General features: G+C 39.1%; 1 protein-coding gene across 1 annotated transcript; it reads right to left on the reverse strand.

Moving 5' to 3' along the window:
- LOC106042784 (photoreceptor outer segment membrane glycoprotein 2) lies at positions 1 to 6,629 on the reverse strand. The gene is made up of 3 exons (XM_013191901.3): positions 4,983 to 6,629; positions 2,206 to 2,452; positions 1 to 756 (listed from the first exon to the last, which is right to left on the reverse strand). Exons 1-3 carry the CDS (start codon positions 5,561 to 5,563, stop codon positions 490 to 492), a joined length of 1,095 nt encoding a protein of 364 aa, XP_013047355.1. The 5' UTR covers positions 5,564 to 6,629; the 3' UTR covers positions 1 to 489.
- Between the last annotated feature and the right edge of the window lie 8,755 nt (positions 6,630 to 15,384).

The raw sequence follows: 15,384 nt of genomic DNA on the forward strand, positions 1-15,384 counted from the left end.
TTTTCATTTTACAGTTTTTGCTTTTCTTAAAAATCTCTTTTTATCCAATGTAGTAATTTCTTTTGAAATTTCCCTGCTGCTGGGATTTCAATAGATGGGTCAATAATGACAAACTTTGTTGATATAAAGTAGACCAATCCTATATGGAACAGTCTGATATCCAAGCTGATAGTCTTCTTGTGTATAATCCTTATTCTGACATGTTCAGATGACAGAAATATGTAAGTCAGAAGAGACAAAGAGGGAAAATCTCAAAAGATTGTGTTGTGCAGGTATGAAAATCGGATTTCACAAGAGTGAAAATACATCTGGCCAAAGAAGCATCAATATTTTGTTCCTATGACCAGTTTATCTTCTGGTCAGTTGTCATACCACTTTTTCTTTCTTCCCCACAAGTAAAAAAAAAAAAAAAAAAAAAAAAAAATCTGTTATCAAAGATTGTAATACAGCAAAGCAACACTTGTGACATGGTTTCTCTGAATGGATTGTCTAGCTAGCTGCAGGGATAGATTTTGTTGCAACATTGTTTTTGCCACAGTTCGTGTTTTGAACATCAATGTTGGGATCATTCAGGCCAGAGACATTGGAGATCTGGTTGGCTTTGCCAAGGTTCTTAATGATATTGATGTTGTATTTGGCCGTTGCCACAAAACTGTTTTCTAGTAACCAACCATCTGATTCACCCTCCAGGTCTCCTAGCAAAAGAACATTCTTCACTGCTGTTTGTAGGTACCGGACACCAGTAAGCACGGAGAGCTGTAAGAAAAGATTAGTGGTTAAACAGAGCTTAAATTACAGCCTCAATCCTACCACTGTTTGCTTTCTGACTTGTTTATTTACATGTCTATTATTTAAAATTGAGTAAAATAAATACATTCTTTATCCCAGTGTTAGAGCAATCTCCCAGTTAATTACATGTTTTAGAATGAAAAATACCACGCAGAGATTTTTTTTTTCCGTTCTTCAGGTACCATTCCCACTTGCATGTTATTAGTGCATAAATACCTAGAATTACATGGGAATGCTGCAGGCTCAGAGACTAATCGTAAAATGAATGATCACTTAATGGAGCCATCAATGATTACGGAAGGCAGGTGTGACAAAAACCAAAAACTTGTCTGCTCATTTCTATGGAACTTATTCCACTGACCTTCATTAAATCAGTATTGCCTTGAAGGTTTTCAATCATTCCTGTGTAAGCTGTATATGTCGTACATGCTGATGCATAAATAAAGAAGGATGGCCTACAGAAGAGGCTCAAGTATAAGTTTAGGGAAAAGCTCCACTTTCAGTGCGCTCAGCTTGTCAACACTGAAAGGAGAACAGAGAGCAGGCTTGCAGCTTTTTCCTGTGCTGCCAAATATCTATCGTTTTTGCCATCACCACCCAATCTAACACTGCCTAAGGACTATTGTGGCAAACTATTTTAAATACCGTTAATATTTATGCAATAGAGTAATAATCAGGAAAATTAACTATTATTAAAAACAGAAGAAACAGTATTTTAGCCTATACTATTGGGGTTATCTGCATGCAGATGACAATATCCAGACAGCTTTTTTTTTTTTTTACAGGTGTCAGTAGAAAGACTGCACCTTTGAAGGTGTGTATGCTTGCTTGTGATATGCTAATTTGGACTGCATAATAAGCAATCTGATCTGTATCTAAAATGTATCCCGTGTTTGCAAGTACTGTTTATATGGTAAAGCAATGTAATATAGAAAGGAGGCTTTGAGATGTTAATATTTATGCTTAATTTTTACTGTAAATAAAATTCATGTATTCACCAAAGGCCTGCCTCACATTTCTGATATTCTTTCCTAAAACTGCCTCAAAACAACCTTATACCTTCCACCTAATTTCCTTGCTGTTGCGTTACTGCATGTGTTATCCTGCATCTGGTCCTGTAAGTGCTTCAGGGAAGTGAATTTGCCATAGTCTGTTGAAAAAAGCTCTGTAAACGTACAGAATCATGTTAATAATTTCTAGTAGTTCTCATCTTCAACGAGACTTGCTTCTGCTCTGGGCTTTGAGAAAGCTGTCTGTACTAGGGAAAGTCCTGCAACACTCCTGAAGTGCTGATGGACTTGTTCTAGATACCGAGCTACTTCTCACACTCGTCATACATTACACCATAGTTATTTCCCATCCCAGAGAGCAAGCATGTTGGATGTATCTGACACAGACCGTTTTTATAAAACTTACCTCAAACAACCAAATAAGCAATGCTGCAATACCAATGGATCTCATAATAGCTGTGTAGTAATCCAGCAGGGCCTCTCTGCACCCCTTCACCCAGATATTGAGCTCCTCTGTCAGGAAATTGTAATTGTAGTGAGCACTGTTGTTTGTCAGATGGTACTGGATACAGGGCCGTGGGGAACTTGGATTGCAGCAGCTGAAGGGTACTCCATCCACCAAGAACTTCCCATCAACATTACTCTTCAGACGGCTGCAACAGGATAGAAAATTTCGGCATTATAAATCTGGTAGCAGCAGCAGAATGTGTCCATATTTTTTCTAAAAGGATGTAATGAAAGTCTGCTGCAATGCGGGCCTCTAATGTAACAGAAGGAAAATGAGAATATATTTGCAACTGGAAATGTTGCTCACTGCAGGAAAACTATATTTTTCATTTGCAGTATTTTTATGTGTGGGATCAGTGTAGTATCTCGTGATTTTTGGTATTGTATGTGTAAGTTGCAGATTTGGTGTTCATGGAGATGATGTCTTTTTAGACATCTTTGCACTGAGAATATTAAAGACAATTTTAGAATTTGTCTGTCTTGGCAAAACACTAATGGAAGTTATGATCCTTGAAACCCTGTGTCTTTACTTCTGGATTGATTCTGAATCCAAGCATTTCTAAAGAGAAGCTAATGCAAGAACAACTATGCATGCCATAGGAATCACTACAGAATCAGTAGAAATTGTCCACTGGCTAGAATATATGAAAGACAACCTAATCCCAGATATCCAGCTTTCACTATTTGCTAATAGAATTTTTAATGTTTTGCAAGACATCCTCAGTTGTTAATCTTATTTTCCTTTTCTCATACAGATATCCTAAATTAAAGGGAAGGAAGGCATCACAGAAGCTGTTCAGGTAAACAAGAAGCAGTGGTCACTGTGGTCCAGTGTTCCTCCAGCATTTGGGGACTGAATGTATCATTCAAAAGAAACATAGGCTGAAAAGAATATCAGAATTTGTGGCTGTCCTGAGGTGGCAGAATAATCACCTTCACTTTATTGCTCTGGGCATTTTCTCTCTCATTTTTGTTTGGTATAATTTTCTGTCAATAATATTTTCCTCAAAGATATTTCCAAATAAATAAAGATCATCTGCTGTTTTCCACTTAAGAGAAATTTAGGCATTAATTCCTCCATTTTTTAATGTCTAGCTCTTCACTTTGTGGCCTGGTAACAGCAACTGGTGGAAAAAAAAATACAAAAGAGCCCATGTAGTCCACAGAAAGCAGAATTAAGTGTGCAAGCAGCGTAACTGGCATAGGCAAACTGACTTACTGGTAAGGAAACAAGGGGAGCCAGTGAGGTACAGAAGAGAAGGCCAAAATATGGGTGGAGAAAATAAACCTTACAGAGGGAGAAAAGGAAGGCAGGCAGATTGTGAAAGGGAAGCTTTTACCTAGTCTAGCAAAATGCCCTGTATACTTTTTTTTTTTTTTCCTTCCTGCCATGTATGTGATACTGAAGAAACTTCTTTTTACTGAAAACAGTAACAGTTTCCAGACTTTGGTTATGTCCCCCTTGCCCTTTTATTTCCTCCACGTAGCAAACTAAGTAAAGTTGTCTTGATATTGTTAGAAGGGAAGAGCTCAGTAACAAAAGCTGAGGGAGCGAGACATTAACCAGTATTCATTGCTGTAATTCAGATATGGCATTGTAAAGCTGAACTTGCTTATGAGACTATATAAAAAAATGTTTTTTATCTAACTAAAGGAATGATAGGATTATGCTGCTGTAAACTGCTTCATCCTCATGCCATTTCCATTGACTGACTCAATTTCTTGTGACACTGTGGTGTTGGTAATGCAGAAATAAAAGAGGAGAGGGAAGAGGATTATGAAGGAAGGTGAAAAGTTCAGTTTTGGAGAGATTCCTTTTGAGTTAAGTATGAATTTTCAACTTCTTTGCCTCTTAATCTACAAAGTACTAATTGACATACAGTACAAGATGAAACCAAGAAAAATTTTCTTCTGCTTCCTTTCAGAATGTTACAAGCTGGACTTCGATCCTAGTGATTTCATATGAAATATTTTACTACCGGATTTTGGAAATAATAGTATAATTTGGTTACACAGCACCAACATTAATTCTAGCAATCAAGATGGGATCATCTAGTTTATATGCAGTAAAATAAATTCTGCAGTATAATTATTTCATTCATATACTTTTCCATGATGTCTTCTGTCTGCATGGGGCAAAAATTAAATGACTGTATATTTCCAAAATGAACGCAGAGCACAGGTGACCCTGCAAATGAAATATGAGTTTAAGACCCATGGAAAACATTGCTGTTTCTACATGGCTCACAGAAATACAAGGTAGTATATTTTACCTTTGTACTTACAGTAGGATACTACTCTAATAGTGGTCTAGAAAAAGTGTCACTTCTGCTATTATTTACTAAAAGTTGTTGCATTAATTAAAGCACCAGTGTGTTTGTGAACATGCCTATGATCACAGAAACGTTAGCTCTTCTTGAGGTAGCCCTGTTAGCAGTCATTCAGAATGATCTTTGAGAAGTCTTCTAGCCACAGGATGTCATTTTGGTAAGGAGGAAAAAACACTGCTAGATTTTTTGGCTGCTGGCAGAAAACAAGCAGTTTTGTATTCTCTTTAAAGTCAATATGTCTCAAGTTCTTTTGACACTACTGTTATATACTTTCTGTTCAATACAAATTTGTGTTGAAGGAGTTTTTTTTCCCTAGAATTTTCCGTCAAGACTAGTAAATACTTACTCCAGAACTTCCTTGGAAGCCATATTCAGGTAACGAGCAGATACCCACTGAACTTCAAACCAGTCTCTAAAGCCATTGTTTCCACAGCACTGGAATCCAATTTGCAACATATCCACTGTTTTCTTTAAGAAACATCTTCCAGGTATGTCAGTGTCCTTATAGAACTTAATAGCATCCCTCAATCCTAGATAGAGAGATTCTTCCAGTTCGTTCCTCATGGTATAGCACATGAGAGCACCCAACAGGATGCAGAAGGTAAAACAGAAGGTACACATGATATATGGGAGCATAACTAGTTTCCACCGAGAGAACTTGTTGGCATCTGAGCAGTCATAGCAGATTTTGCCACCCAGGAAGTTGATGATACATGCTATGACCCCTACAGAGATCAGCATGTTGGGGACAGAGTTAATGTCTCCTTTTGCCATCACTTCGTTGTGCTTCTTGATCTCTATTTTCAGAAAGAGGCCAAGACTGAAGAGAACGATCCCACTCACTACAGAAACCCAGTTGAGGATCCATAGGATCTGAGCCAATTTGTCTCTTTTAGTTTTGGTGAATTTTACTTTGAGGACAGCCATAGTCAGATCAGCACTAGGAAAAGAAGCGTAGGTCAAGGAAAGCCCGTAATCTGCTTAGGAGCATGTGTCCAAGGCATGCAGCAGAAATCTGAAGAAGAGAGAGAGAGATTACTGCCTGTCTGACTGAGTATTTATAGAGCCTACAGAGAACTTCCTGTACAGCCTCACGCACTCTGAGATATGCCAAGAGTGTGTTCCACATCTTGCTTAAGTTTCATGCAACATGAATCTCTTAGAAAAATAATTCTAAGAGCTGACTAGAGCAATTAAAAAAACAAGTGAACCATAGGACCAATGAACTCTGCCCTCCTATGGACTTTTGTCTAAAGAGCAATTTTCTGTGCGAATTTTATGATGTCTACAAGTGAGCTAGTCTGCTGTCTTTCCCTTCTACTCATTGCTGGTATTTTCTTGATGATTCTAGGAATTTATAATTTGTAGACTAATGTGTCCTGGTCATATTTAAGTTTAAAAGCTGCTAAGCAGAACAAGCAAATGCAGCATAACCACGTAAGACTTTTTTCAGGGGGTCTGGGCGGGAATAGTACCAGAAACACAGTATCTTGTGTGTTTTTAGACATTTCATCATCTATCTTATTTTCCCCAGCTATTAGCCAATCTAAGAAACCGTCTTTCCCAACATTTTATCTTACTTCTTTGTATCATTATGGTTTCTGCAAGACTACTGCTAACTTCTCTTTTGCACCTATCCAGTTATATCAAAGTCACAGGTAGAAGCAACTAATAACTGCTTTACACCCAAGATATAAAACCTGTTAGTGCTAGAGACTATGCGTTTTCAGTCCACATGATGTGGATTTAGAACTGTGCTGCAGTACCTCAGGATTAAGTGATAAAATGACAACACTATCTTCACACTGTTCTTCTATTGTATGCTTCATCCCTTGTTCAAAAGGATCATGCTCTGCTGGTACAGAATTAAGCCTCCATAAGAATTCAGCTGACAGCCTGTCTGCTAAGCCTGGAGACAGTAGCTTTGATTGCTTCACCAGTTAAGCAGTTCATGACTTGAACTTAAATAGCTGTAGATGGCTGCTGCAATAAGTTTTTTTTTCTTTTTCCTCTTGATACTCAGGTCTCAGAGCACGCAACGGAGAGAATCTGTTATTGTGAAATTACTGATACACAGTTCACATTCAATGGCTAGTGTATGCAGCACTCTTTGTTTCTGTGAAATGTATGTATATATGTCTATATGTATGTCTGTATGTCTATATATATGTCTGTATGTATGTATGTCTAATGTTAAAACATGAAACTTCCGTGTGCAAGAGAAACTCTCCTAGTAAATCCTTGCCTCTGATAATTCTCAAATGCTATTTCTAGCTTCTTTGGTGCAATTTTATTTACAAGACCAGATTCATGCAGTATTCACATTCATCTACAACAGAGATACCCATGCCACAGACTTCCAGCAGTAGAACATCTGCCTAGCACAAGCTATTTTGTATGACCTATGCTGACAGAGGTAAGCAGAGGAATAACTGGTTGCTGTAGGGGAGCAATCACTCCTTGACTGACCCTACAAAGATTGCAAAAAGAATCTTTAGGATAACTGCTTGCATGATGTTGAATGCATCGAGTCTAGGACAGAAGAACAATTTATCTGTTCCTGAGAAATTAGTCTCTGGGAAACACCAGGCCAAAGATCTAGTCTTCCCAGCTTCTACGTGGATATTTCTCCTAAGATAACTTTTTTACAGTAATAATTTATGAAGTTTATTTCAGATAACAGGAAAATCCGCTTCCCCTTATAATGAATTTTGTAAATATACCATATGTTATTCCTTCCCTAACTGTTCAGTGAAGTGTTGAAAATATTTATTCAACACTGCCATGTAGTAGCAATTTTGAGCACTATGCAGAAAGTTCTTCCATCTGGAAAAAACGAAGCGCAAGTTTGAGCTGAAAGTGTCATTGTCTTACTCTGCAGGATGTATATATTCTCCTTCGAGTTAGATTTGTGAGTGGGAATACTGTAAAACCACACATGCTCCTAGTAGTTGAGTGGAACTAATCCCCCCCAGGTTCTTGGAAACACACCTCATACATGAGCCACTCCAGTGTTACGATGTATACAAATATAGGCTTCCCCCCCCCCCCCCCCCCCCGGCAATGGGAAAGAAGGCTGAATTTTATTTCTTTGAACAGAAGAAGCCCAATAACTGTGGAAATCTATCCCATATTATCTATACTGTTCTCAAGCTTTTCTTGTCCAACTTTGAACACAGGGCTTCCCTCAGCATACTTGTAGCTTTTAGCTTTCAAGATGCTACTTATTTCCTTTGCTGTCAAATATCCACAACTACATAGGAAAAGACATAGCACAGCTATTTATTTGCTTATAAAATTACTTATTGAATGCAAATTGTCCCCATAAATTTAGCTTGCAATTTTGTCATAAACAACGTATATCTTATCTCACCAGCTTCACCAAAATTGGGCTTTTTAGCTAGACACACATTCTTATCTGTAACTTATTGTAAAAGAAACTACTAACCTGCTTCAGAGGCCAGAATGAGATCTCAAAACTGGCACCTTGCTGAGTACAAGGCAGAAAATACCAGAAACAGGCATTCTGAGGAAGAGTGAAGTACTGATTTCCTGATGTCTATGTAGTTCTGTCTTTACACTGACTCACCAATGGAGATGAAGGCTTCAACTCTCCTGCCCGTGCTAATCTCTCTTGCATCTCTAATCGTATTTTGAGGTTCTTATGCCACCAGGTTAAATCCTGCAAAACAGGCCAATTAACTGAGTGTTAATTGAGACCTCAGTAGCAAAATGGATTTATGTTAACATATTTTACCCCTCAGGAGCTTGAGCTAGTAAACAACAGAGGCTATTCTACAGTATCTCCTAATGTTTTATTAGTTCTTATTTTGTTCTTACCAATAAATACAGGTCCAAGAGAGAGAATAATGAAACTGTGGTTCTGGGGAAGGGAAAAGCCATCTTAGGCAACCACCTTGTACATTCATTACAATGTGCCTTATCTATCATTCCGTATTTAGTTGCTTTGTATGGAATTTCTTTCCTCTATTGGCTATGACTGTGTCCAAGAAAGGAATTAAGTAACCAGGAGCAACTGGATCATCATGTATGGCTCTCAGTAGACTCTAGTTTAGGAAACTTTCCAGGTTCAAGAGTAAGTAGAAACCTCTTTCCTAGATTCTCAAAAGCTTTACCCCAAGCCAGAAGCAAAAGCACATCCTCCTCCTCTGGCATTTCTGAGCTCTTCATTTATTGGATGGACCTGGTTGGACTGAACTGGCCACGGTAATGGCAACAAGTTGAGTTTGCAGGAACGCTTAATCGGGTTAGTGGTGATGTTAGTACCAGAACTGAGTCACTAAGCTGGACCAGGTTTGGTCTATAGGGTCCATAACAACATCAGCACAACAGAAAGAGTTTGGTGAGCAGAAGTGACTGCAAGGGACTGTGCACCAGAGATTGTAGTGCATATGAATATTCTCAGCAGCATAAACTCATTAGCTGGCCTTTCCCAGCTAATGAGAAGGAATAAATCCATACTGGGTTTTGTAACTGTGTATTCTGGGAATATGCTTGGGAATTCTGGGAATACACCTGGTTTGTGGTCTCATGCTTTCCTAAGGATAGACGCCCCTTTGTATGCATCAGTATTATCATGCTTATTGTCAGGGAAAGGTGAAGGATTAGTTATCAATAAAACTTGGTTTATCGAAGTCTTGAGTAAAGCAGAGATTGCTATATCAAACTACAATACTAATAACTACAACTCTTGAGAAGAAAAAACAATTAAGATGTGAAGCCCTCAGTTAAAGGGAGCTTATAGAAAAGATGGATAATGACTTTTTGTGCAGGCAGGTAGTGATAGAACAAGCAGAAACAAGATGATCAAATATGCCCCAAGTGAACTGAATTTGTCCTATGCACATGGATCATTCCTGGTTTGGACTTGTTGCACTTGTGCAGACTGCGAAGAACGTATTACATCTGTTCAAATGTGCAGCATAGTCATCAGGTCTTATATAGTCCTTGTGGACAGCACAAGTACACAAATATATACATTTTCCTGGGATTTTTGAGCTATTGCTCTGGATGGATTATGTTGTATTAGAAATCCTGGACAAACGTGTGAAGACCTATTTTCTGCCCAGACAAAATTTACACGTGGAAAAATACCACATCTGTGGAACTGTAGACTTGTGTTTTCTCTGAGTCTTAGGTGACGACATTATCGCTTCAGATACCTACTAGTCAAAAAACGCATCTTACCTGTCTCTGCAGTGTAAACCTACTACTTGCGTGCATGAAAGCAAACAAGCAGAAGGTGGCAGTGCTGCTGTATGTAGTTTTTTCTACTATGCAAAGTAAGAAGCTTTTTTTAATTTGTGCTAGAGAGATGAGATCAGAGGTCACTCAACCAGCTAACGGAAGCTCAGGAATTCATCATTTTAAGAAATAACTCCAATCAAATCTTAATGAAATTAGGATTCAATGCTACGTGTATTTTTTTGTCCTGTCTCATATTGGGAAGTTGTTTCAGCTGTAAAGTTAATATTCAAAATTGAATTATTGTTTTGTGGTCACTTATAACTAACCATAACGCATTTTATTACAGGCCTGCTGGGAAACCCGGACACCAAGACCATAATGAGAGCAGCATTTTGTAACCCAGCGGGAGAGGTTGTACATGTGGGTCCGCCGACTCTCACCCAGTGGTGTAAAAAGAAAACACACACTTCCTACGAACAGTGGAGATTGGTGTACTGTGGTTTTGGATCTGAAAGAGGTAAATTTATTAAGTGTTTGGACAATTACTTACCTGTAGAGTATTATTCATATATAAGTCCACAAGGACAGATGTGTTATGAATTAGCCCAATTAAATACCTTGTTGGGGTGATGCATGCAGTCAAATTGTATTTCACATTTAGTTTCCAAAAACTAGTGTTTTTATTTTGTATTAGGGTGGCTTTCCATTTCTTCCTGTGTTTAGTGCAAAGAATAATTCCCGATATGAAATTTTGGAGTAACAGCCTAAGACTGGAAGCCACTGAGTAAGTTTGACACAAGCAGGTGTTATGCAACCTGTCTTCAGCATGTTAGTGATTTGGTGGGAGAGGTCATGTGCAGGAAGAGATTCTCACCAACATGTTAATGTGGAGAGGGCGTGAAAATGGAACGTAGACCATCTGCTTTTTTGGCTTTTGTAAAGTTGTGAACCACATGGTATATACTGATAGGCATTAGTTGTTAGGCAAATAAAAGCAATCATTTCTTTACAGGATGTTCACCTCAGTTGACACATTTTTTAACTTTGAGGAAGGAAGTTTAGTGGTATCTAGATGCTTATGATTGTTGCAGTTAGACAAAGATATCTAAGTTACATCACAACATTTGAAATTCTTAAGGAATTGCAGAGATGGAAGAGAATGTCAAAACTCAACAGCAAGAGGTAATGGGGATAGATGGCAATTTGAAAGAACCCCATTTGTACACTAGAATGCCACAAAGCTTATTGCAAACAAAGTCAATTATAACAGACTGTAACTCATTTCATTGCCTGAAAAGCTTTACAGATGAAATGAATCAGAGAGGAAATACTGTAATCTTCATTGTTCAGACGTTTAAAGGTTATAACTGCATGGATGCAGGAGCCAATTTCAGGCAAAGGGGAAATTATAGCAGACTTGCATGAACTGCATTGCACTTAACTGCTAGTCCTCAGGGCTCCTGTATATTCTGGGAAATGCCATGCAGGTACCTATCAAGCTGGCTCTGATTTCAATCCATAGTAGCTGCACTGTCCATAATGTCTGAGTCATTCACTCCTGACTCATGGTGAGTCATTATAAATGGAAAAGGCATCGAAATAGCCTTAGTTTAGCCATAGAAAAGCTGGAGAGCAGAGCTGTATTTTGGGTTGGTAACCATCTTGGCTGTAACTATTTTCTGAAGACCAGAATCAATATTTACAGCCTTATTCATAATAAGACCACACACCTTCATACCTTATTCACTAGGTACTGTAACATTACAAGCCAGTCATCAGGAAGCTTTTTGCAAAATGGAATTATGCACATATTATGAGGGCTCAAAACAAAATTCCCTTTACATAATGAGGTAAAATTTCCTTTTCCTATTCCATAACTTATAGCATCAGTACTTTTGCTGCACTGCACCACCGCCGATTAACCCTTCTTCTCCTAGCAGAATGTTAAGACATACAGTTTTCACATTTGTCCTCAATTCTGGATCTCCCATTCTAATCAGGAAGTCTCCCTGTTCTCATTTTATTATACGACTGATGTTGATGTCGTTTCTCACTCTCTAGACAACATTTGAACTAAACAACATTAATCAGGACATCTTGAAGGGAATCTGATATTCTTTTAGAAAGGTATAGAAAAGAGACCATTTAAAAAAAAATGAAAAAGAAAAAGACTCCAAAACATTTCTGAAGCTGTCGAATAGACAAAAAACAGTGACTGGACACTGCTCATAGAGCTCTTCTGAAAAAGATCCAAGATCCTTCTGTCCCTTCAGTGGCGACTAAATGCTGTATTGACAGTCTGTATCTAGAAATCATGATCTATGAAAGACAGTAGGAGCTCAGTTTTCTTACCAGCACAAATAATTTTTTCTCTCTTTTTTGTTTGTTTATTTGGTCATAGCTTTCCATAAAGTTTTGTTAGGTATGCCTTTGGAATTTGGAATAATTTATGGCAATAATCCTCTTACTTTCCAGCTACAGAGTTCTAGACTGCTGCACTTTGCTTTTGTCTCCTTGCAATCTATAGCCAAGTTAGATATTTAGGATTGAACTATGACAAGACACACTGTACTTTTTACTTTGCTCTTTTGACCACCTGAGATATTTAAAAATCTTCAGAACAAATCCAGTGATGCCCATTCGTGGTGTTTTACAGCAGTTAACTAAGAAAAATTTGCTACATAACTTCATTTTCCCTCTGTTTTGGAAACAACAGACTGCTGATCCAATCATCTGGACTTCAGAAAAGTTGAACTAGTGGACAGTTGTTTCCAGTACTTGTTCTTTTGCATTCCAAGGTGAAATTCTTCTCTGAGAAATATCTGAAACTTTGCTGATGCAAATCATGATCTTCTCCTTCCTGTGATTTTAATCATTTTATCTATAAAAGTGATATTTTCAGTACAAATATAAAATGATAAAAATGTTAGCTTAATTTCAATGTAAGTGTTTCTCAGGAAACTTAGTTCTACATAAGAACTAGTAAGGAAAAATGACTAGATGAATTTGTAGCTACATCACAGTTAAATGTTTATCTTTGCTATGTTTTTAAGAGCTTTCTTGTATATGAGGATCTAGAACACTCATTACCATTCCATGCAGATACAGAGGTGGCTCTTCACTCACATACGTTTGATATACTGATTCAAAGGCTGCATGACAAACTCCCATACAAAAAATCACAGTAAAATCTGAAGAGAGGGTGTAGGACAGTTTTTGGCTCAGGGTAGCTTTTTCTAGGTCCAGTCAACCCTGTGCATCTAAGCTTAACATATTGCATTGCAGTAAAAAAGTCTAGAGTAGCTTAATTCCATAGTTACATAAAGATTTTATTTATTTATTTATTGTGGTGAAGATAATTCTGCAAGTTTGCACTGAGAGAGGAAATGCTGTTATCTGTTATATTTACCATCATCTTTGTACCAAAAATAGTAGAACAGAAAGCCTTGAAGAACCTCTTGGTATATTTCTGGAGCAGTGAATTCAAGATCAGATCCTTTCTGTAAAGACCTCCTGTGCTTAAGTGGAAACAGATTTTCCTTTTGAGAAGACTCAGTTTTAGTTTATTTTTTCCCCGCTTGACTTTTATTTGAACCATGCAGGTTTTGTCTACTTATGAAGATTCCTTGGTAATTTGAAAACGAGTGATAAAACAGATTGCTAGAACTTGAAAGCTCACTGATGACGAAGGGAAAGAGAATTTGGTCTTCTAAAGCTTGCAGCATGCATGCTGACTAACAGTACGCTAAGAAGATATGTGCTAATGATGTGATTTCCATGATACTGGGCATGACAGTGTGGTTATATTAGATAGTGAATTAACAAGCAGAGCTACAAACTGAAAAACTATGCCCCTTGGTTTAACGATGACAAATAGGTAAACAGACAAACCAGACAATCAGGCTTGTTAAGGCCTTTCCATTCTCTTTAATCAAATAAGAAAATTTTCGTGAAGAATTGTACACCTCAGGCAATAATCATTATTTGGGGAGCAATAAAGCATAGGTGGATTCATATTCATGAGCTCCCAGTTAGACCTAGCACACAGTAGGTTTTGCTGGCATTATTTAAAACAAGAGGTGGTTAGGGAAGTCATCTACCTTCAACTGAAATTTAGGAAAGATGGTCCTGTCAGGAGGGAATGTGAAAAATTTGTTTAGCACGTAAGAGGAGTGGGTATAAGGAACGGGCCTATCCTTGAAAAAGGTTCACCTTTTCAGTGCCTATAAGAGACAGGTTTGGAAGAATATTTAGGTCCAGTTGAATATTTTTCATCAGAAAACTTGTAAATGTCTGTCAAAGGTAGGCAAAACTCATAACTCCATTTTGCAATTGGAGAAAAGTTATGCTGTTGAAGAAAATAAAAGCAACCCTCCTGACCCCATTCCTGAGTATGTACGACCAAGGTTGCTTCATTTCCATTCATAAGATGAACGCTTCTTCATGGTATTAGCTTTCTTATTAATTTTTTCTTACTTTAATTGTTAGGGGAAAAAAAGAGGAAGTTGACGTTTAACTAGTCATTATATAATTTCAGTGTTAATGTTCAGCTGCTGGGGAATGGATAGGAACATTAATACCTCCTAATGTTGCTAATTTCAGCAGTAAATAGAAAGAATATATACATATTAAGCATTAACTTAGTATCCAAAAGAGCTGGAAACTTTTTTCCTTGAAAGTTTAGATTCAGTGTTACATGTCAACATCTGGGGACTAAGAAAGGCATCAGTTGTAGCCATGATACATGACGTGATAAACTTGCAGATACCGTCTTCAGAAAAGTAGCAAGAATTTCAGGAAATGCAATTGAGCGTGGTGTTTTTTTTTTTTTTTTTTTCCCAACCTGGAGAAATGTTAGTTCTCTGTCAAGGAAGAAGCACCTCTCTGAAACCGCCCCTGAGCAAGTCCCAGCAGTTAGGGCTGGGTTGGGAGCCCCAGGGCCGGGTCACTGGTTTGTGCTGACCGGCGGCACTGGGATCTCGCTCCTCCTAAAGCAGCGGCAGGAGACACCGCTTTCTGCGCCTACTCACTGACTACGCTCCTCGCAGTGAATGAAGAGAGCCTAAATTATGCACACTGTCATTTCAGCTGCCTGACAGCAGGGAAATACAATTTTCCCCCGCTCTTTAAAGAAACTTCACAGGAGCAGAAGGCCGCAGTGTGTTTATTCGCTTCACTCGAGGTGCTGTGAGCGCACCCCTGCCCCTTCCCCTCCCCACCACCCAGCTCCGTCCCCCAGCCGCTGCCCTGCCAGCCGGGCCCCCTGCCTCAGCACCGCGGCCTGCGGACGCCTCCCGGCAGCCGGTACGTGTCGGCGCGCACGTACCGGGGGCCGAGCACCCGGCCGCAGCCTCCCGAAGCAGAGAGCCGCGCTGCGGAGCGCAGCCCTTCCCCTCACGGAGCCCTAAGCCCCCGGCCGAGGCGCACCGACGCCCTCCCAGCAGCGGGCCGCAGCCGGCCAGCGGGGCCCGGGGCCGGCAGGGCAGCGAGGAGGCGGCTCCCGCCCCGCGGCCCGGGCCGGGCCCCGCCGCCCGCCGTCC

The sequence above is a fragment of the Anser cygnoides genome, chromosome 5 (genome assembly GCF_040182565.1).
Source record: "Anser cygnoides isolate HZ-2024a breed goose chromosome 5, Taihu_goose_T2T_genome, whole genome shotgun sequence".
Lineage (NCBI taxonomy): Eukaryota > Metazoa > Chordata > Aves > Anseriformes > Anatidae > Anser > Anser cygnoides.

What these genes read in the sequence shown, in the direction of transcription:
- LOC106042784 (XM_013191901.3), bottom strand. Translation starts at nt 5,563, where the DNA reads ATGGCTGTCCTCAAAGTAAAATTCACCAAAACTAAAAGAGACAAATTG. An exon ending in GCTTCCAAGGAAGTTCTGGA is followed by an intron (nt 2,453 to 4,982) that starts GTAAGTATTTAC and finishes ATCCTGTTGCAG; the next exon opens with CCGTCTGAAGAGTAATGTTG. An exon ending in TGCTTATTTGGTTGTTTGAG is followed by an intron (nt 757 to 2,205) that starts GTAAGTTTTATA and finishes CTTTTCTTACAG; the next exon opens with CTCTCCGTGCTTACTGGTGT.